This window comes from Neolamprologus multifasciatus, chromosome 10 (genome assembly GCF_963576455.1).
Source record: "Neolamprologus multifasciatus chromosome 10, fNeoMul1.2, whole genome shotgun sequence".
Classification (NCBI taxonomy): Eukaryota; Metazoa; Chordata; class Actinopteri; order Cichliformes; family Cichlidae; genus Neolamprologus; species Neolamprologus multifasciatus.
The window spans coordinates 11,099,261-11,105,057 of record NC_140448.1 but is presented as its reverse complement, the minus strand read 5'-3'; the positions used below and the strand labels follow the sequence as shown (position 1 = coordinate 11,105,057).

General features: G+C 42.7%; 1 protein-coding gene across 1 annotated transcript; it reads right to left on the bottom strand.

Annotated features, from left to right (window-relative positions):
* Positions 1 to 3,908: 3,908 nt before the first annotated feature.
* On the bottom strand, positions 3,909 to 5,034 carry LOC146509635 (uncharacterized). The gene is made up of 3 exons (XM_085174961.1): positions 4,931 to 5,034; positions 4,656 to 4,743; positions 3,909 to 4,547 (listed from the first exon to the last, which is right to left on the bottom strand). The coding sequence occupies exons 1-3, from the start codon at positions 5,032 to 5,034 to the stop codon at positions 3,909 to 3,911; spliced, it is 831 nt and encodes a 276-aa protein (XP_085031087.1).
* Positions 5,035 to 5,797: the final 763 nt, after the last annotated feature.

Genomic DNA, 5,797 nt, shown 5'->3' with positions numbered 1-5,797 from the left:
TAAATTAATAATCCAAAAAGTAGCTATATTAATACTTTAAAAAATAACGAAAGAAAGTAAAATATTCCCTGCAAACCAAAGTTACAAATTCTAAATGCGCAAATCACTCTATGATTACATTGCTCCGCCTATCAAAACGTCACCTGCACAAATATATAGCCTATCGTCAGTTACTGGACTTACAAATGTCGGTTGGAAAAACATTACATAACCCCTAGCCCTTAGTTCTAGTGATGGGATTTCCGGCTCTTTTTAGGGAACCGGCTCTTTCGGCTCGGCTCACTAATTAAATTAATTAATTAAATTAAAAATTTAATTAATTTATTATTAACAACAATATAAAATTATGCACAAAAGGAATTACTAATGTAAAAAAAAAAGTGGTTTTATTTATATATGTTTATATATATATAAATATATGGGGTGGCCCCCAGAGACAAAGCACATACAAACTCCAAAAAGCACGTACAAACTCCAAAACACATTTCTAGAATTAACTGAACTTCCAAAACAGAGCTACCTAGATCACTTAAATTACACAATTGAAAGCATATGTGTATTGTTTTTGTATTTATACACAAGCACTCATATATATTCAAATAATTCAAAAAAAATGTTCATTTACCTGTTACTACCACACACCAAATCCGGTCGTTGGTACTTGCTGGCTTGTGTAGCCACTAGGTAACAAAAGCTCAACACTGCGCCTAGCATCCTGGAGCACTTCTGTTGTCTTTTGTACGTGTTTTGGAGATTTTACGTGCTTCGGAGTTTTTACATGTTTTGAAGTTTGTACGTACTTCGTCTCTAGGCGCCACCGTAAATATACTTTTATTTATTCACTCCACATAAAATGTAATAAATAAATCATATAATACAAAAACCAACTATTCACATTTCAACTTTTAACTAGGCCTGCATGAATAAACTTTCTGTATCATTTATCACCCGCAACTGAAAATAGTTGTGGATGATTATTCTACCTTTCTAATGTGACGTTGTTGTCCCTGGCTCTCTTTCTCTGGTCGTGTCCAAATTCATGGGCTGCATCCTCCTGAGGACCCGGCCTTCGCGGTCTACGTGGGCCGGGTCCTCAGAAGGTCGGGTAGGCCAGAAGTAAACGGCTGTGGAATTGGGCGGTCTAGCCTTCTCGATCTACTCCCGTCCTTAATTCAGAGTATTTCCGGTCGTCAGCGCCACGGCACGAAAATCGAAAATGGACCCCGAAATCTTTCTCCGTTTTTTGTGTTCATTTTTAATTATCAACGAACTAAAAAAACTGTGTCGCGGTCGTCATCGCCGGCATGTTTTGTACTCCAGGCTCATCAAAGAAAATCATATCTAGGTAAAACTATTAATCTAGACACATTTAGGAATTACTTAGCTAGTTTTATGGATAATTTCAGTGACTGAATGACGGCGGTCATTCAAAATATATGAACAAAATCTCTTAGAAAATGTTCTTCTATAAGTTTACATTTATTTTCAATTATTCATATGATCTGTTACTTATTTTTGTACATAAAATTGCAGTAAAATTGTCAGAAAGCTGAAAACAGGGTTATTTTTGAGTTCACAAAAAAGCTTAGCTAAACAGATGAAATGTATAAAATGTTATTTCTCAGTGTTAGTATATTTTACTCAAGCTTAGTAATCAGAATAATGCTTTGATGTCATAAAATAAATGAAGTCATACCTTTCTATTAAAACTGTTTATGCTGTTCTCCACCTTTTCCTTAACCAGACAAGGCCGTTGTACTGCAGGATTAACCAAAGTGTACCAGTCCTGGATGTTTTTTTTAGCCAGGAGGAGGGATGGGTATCGTTTAGGTTTTATCCGATACCGGTGCCAAACTGGTACTTTTGAAACGGTGCCGGTGCTTAAACGGTGCTCAAACCGGTGCTTAAAGAATGGAGAACACAAAATTGGTCCAAAAACCTCTCATGTTCAGCTGTTTTTTTGTAAAAAGATAACAATGTTAGCCTTTTCTGCAGCTATAGGGCATATATGGCATCACTCTTGGCTGGAAGCAGTGCTTAAACAAAAACAAACTTTGTCCAAAAACCTCATGTTTAACTGTTTTCCACTTTTTCTTTAGTCATTTTAGCCTTTTTGGCCAGGGTGAAGGGAGTATCTACCATCAAACAAGAAGACAGCCGCATGTAGCTATGATGATGTTTGCTAGTTCACCTTACATGCATTAATGTAATAACGTGGTTAGCCTACTGAAGGTAAATTACACACGAACATCATGAAGCTACTCACGCAGAGAAGAACGGCTGCTGCTGCCATCATCATCCGTCACCACCACACCCGCAGGAGATGCGCTCGGTGTGAGGTCTCGCAGCAAGCTATCAAATACGGCGCATTTTTCTGCTTTAAAAAAAAAACGCTATGCGTCGCCAGGTGTTTCATCGGATTTGAGGTGTTACCTCCTTTGACAGTATCACAGTATCACCTTAAAGCACTTGTTGCAGCTGCTGAGTTTGCATATTTTGCTGTGAAGTACAGCCAGACTTTTGACTGCTTCGCCTTGGGCATTTTTAATCTGTAGCTCTGCTCTAAAAGTACGTACGTACCTGGGCCCGCCTACTATCCTCGGAAACGTAAAATGATTGGCTAGAATTCAAAGTGTGTCACAGCTCAGGAAAAAAAAGCACCGAAATGAAGCACCGAAATGTGCGCTGCTTTTCGGTCTGGTTACTACCGTTTATGTCAGAACGACACCGGTACCCATCCCTAGCCAGGAGGATCCAAGGCCTGATTTTCGGCTAAGCAGGGAGTCTCTGGCAGTGTTGTTAAATCTCCTGAACCAGGATCGGCGACATGGATGGGGTGCCACAATTGAGATCATGGTGTTTCTTTTCTGAGTGGCAAGTGGAGCATCCTACAGGGTGGTCTCAAGAGTGTTTGAGATGCCCCGTTCTACTGTCCACTACATCGTCCACCGAGTCACGAAAGAGGTGTTGGCCATTCGCTACCAGGTCATCCACCTCCCAACAACCCCAGAGGACCTGGAGGTAGTGTCCCGTGGGTTTGCAGGGCTGGCACGCCACAGAGCCTTTATGAAAGCGGTGGGTGCAATCGACGGCTGCCACATACGCATCAAGTGTCCAAGTGGCCCTGATGGTCAGTGCTATAGGAACAGAAAACTGTTTCCATCAATCATCTTGCAGGTGGTTTGTGACCATCGGGGCCGCTTCATCGACACATACATGGGCTGGCCTGGGTCGGTGCATGATTCCAGGGTGCTCTGCCACAGCTCACTGTACAGACAGTCAGTCTACCCTCCTCCAGGGCATTTCATCCTCGCAGATGGAGGGTACCCATGCCTTCATCGTCCACTCCCCCTCATCACACCCTACAAGAGGCCAGTCCAAGGTGTGGGAGCCAGCGCTTTAACAGCCATCATTCCAGGGCACGCTCCATAATAGAGCGTGCTTTTGGGATGAAGAACAGGTTCAGGGCCATCTTCCTGCAAGCGCTGGAGGTGCACCACACCTTTGTACCTCATGTAAGTGACCACCCAATGTCAAATTAATTGTGTATATATATATATATATATATATATATATATATATGTGTGTGTGTGTGTGTGTGTGTGTGAAAGAATAATGTGTATATGTATATCACTACAGGTAGTAACAGCATGTGCCATCCTCCACAACATTTGCCTCAGTGCTGGCGACATTGTGGCTCCTGAGGATGAAATCTGAGGAAGATGGAGCAGAGGATGATGAGGGGGAGGCTGGATTGGAGGCAGTCAGTGGTGCTCTGTGGCGGGACCAGCTGTCTGCCGAGGTGTCTGCCCTGGAGGAGGTACCACCAGACCATGACTACTGTTAACAGGCAAGTAAACATTTATCTAAGCATCTTTTTTAATACCACTTTTTCAAACTGTTGTCTGCTACAGAGTCACAAGTATTATACTAGTAGTGAATCCACTTTCTCTGGTTTGCATATTTCTGAAAAACCTCTTAGTGGTGTGGCAGCCGTCGATTGAGTCAGCCCTGCAAACCCGTGGATGGACGATGCAGTGGACAGAGGGAGGAAGCATCCTAAAACTCTTTGCAGACCACCCTGTGCGATTCTCCACTTTCTGACCAGAAAAGACAAACCACGGGTCACAGTCGCAGCACCCCATCCATGTCTGATCTTCTTTCGGCAAATCCAGCAACACTGCCAGAGATTTTCTGTTTGTGTGATCTGTGAAGTATTTTTTTTTTTTTTTAAACTGTCCAGGAACCCTTTGGTACTGCATGTCCTCTTTGATGAGCTCAAGGAGCTCATCCCCTCTTTCCCTTCTCCTCTTCCTTCTCGTTGCTGCTGGCTGACCTCCTTCCTCATCTGTCTCCTCTTCCATCTCGCTTTGGTCACCCACTGCTGTACTTGGCCCTGGAGTGTCCTCAGGGAGAGAGGAAATAAGGACAGGGGGCCTAATGGAAGGCCTCTGTCCCATCACCTCATCCATGAGGCCAAACCAGGGCCAAGTAGCAGCAGTGGGCTTCCCACTGACTCCCTCACCTGACCCTGGACACTTGCAATCCTAAAGGCAGAGGAAATCAGAAATGACAGACAAATATAAACAATACAACTTTCAGTAAATGTACATTTATTAAATTTCATTCTTAAAAATTATCTTCTTGACAGATACTTTGTATCTTTTCTTTAAGTTGTCCCACTTCTTTTCGGCCTGCAACGGGGTGACTTTCCCTTGGAGGCCCATCTTCTTGAGAATAGTCCTGATCGCACACAAAAAAATAAGAGAAGAGAGAAAACCATAACAACTATGATAATCCCTAAATCCAAAAGTTTTCACAGCAGAACACAAGAGGAATATCGTCTGGACATCACAGGTTCTGTACAGAATGAGGGTTATTGAAACCGTACTCAGATGAATATGATGTGTAAATTGATTTATTCGTGTACCTCCATCCCACAGTTGCTGAATTTTTTACCCCGGTGAAGAGGTGATCATTTTCTCCTCTAGTTTTAATGAAGTCTGCCGTTTGCTCTTTGGTCCCTATAAACATATCACAAAAAAGTTGATTGGGAAAAATGTAAGCGCCAATGAAAAACCGCAGGACCCACCATACAAGCTAGTTTACGGACACTTTTTATGAAGATTGTTTAAATAAATATTACAAGTCTATGCAAATTCACAACCCTAACAACATAACCGCTATAAAAATTTAACTTTTGTACCACCAGATTTTCATATACTTACATTTAAAAGTGTATTCGTCTCCTGGTTTATCTTTTTGTGTCGCCATCGTTACGTGAATGAAGTTCTGTGCAATGAATTCTGGGCCGGTAAGCTATCGAGCTGGTGGGGTGACAGACGTCACCGAAAACATCGAAGCACTTTTGCAAATATGCGATATCTTGACAAACCGAGCAGATATTTGAAGTTTACACACCCACATTCTCGCCTGAAAATATGTTAAAAGTTTATTTTGTGACCCAGAAAGATTAATAAGAGTAATTTTAAAACTTAGTAGCGGCCGCCATTGCCAGAAACTGGAGCTTGGCTGGGCCGCGCTATGAATTCTGGGATATGGTGGGCCACGAAGGACACACCCGACCCATCCTTCAAATTCGGGGAAAAGGAGGACGCATTTGTCGGCTGCATTCGGAGGAGTCTACGAATTTGGACAGCCTTCGGTGCGTCGCTGTGACGTAATCGTCTACAAATACGGCCTCAGGAGGATGCAGCCCATGAATTTGGACACAACCTCTGTCTCTCCCTCCCGCTCTGTTCCTGTGCTACTGTGACTGTAACTACCGCCCCTCCCC

Coding starts and splice junctions, on each gene's coding strand:
- LOC146509635 (XM_085174961.1), bottom strand. CDS start 5,034: ATGTTTATAGGGACCAAAGAGCAAACGGCAGACTTCATTAAAACTAGA. Junction 4,744..4,930: donor TCAGCAACTGTGGGATGGAG/GTACACGAATAA, acceptor GTGTGCGATCAG/GACTATTCTCAAGAAGATGG. Junction 4,548..4,655: donor ACTTAAAGAAAAGATACAAA/GTATCTGTCAAG, acceptor CTCTGCCTTTAG/GATTGCAAGTGTCCAGGGTC.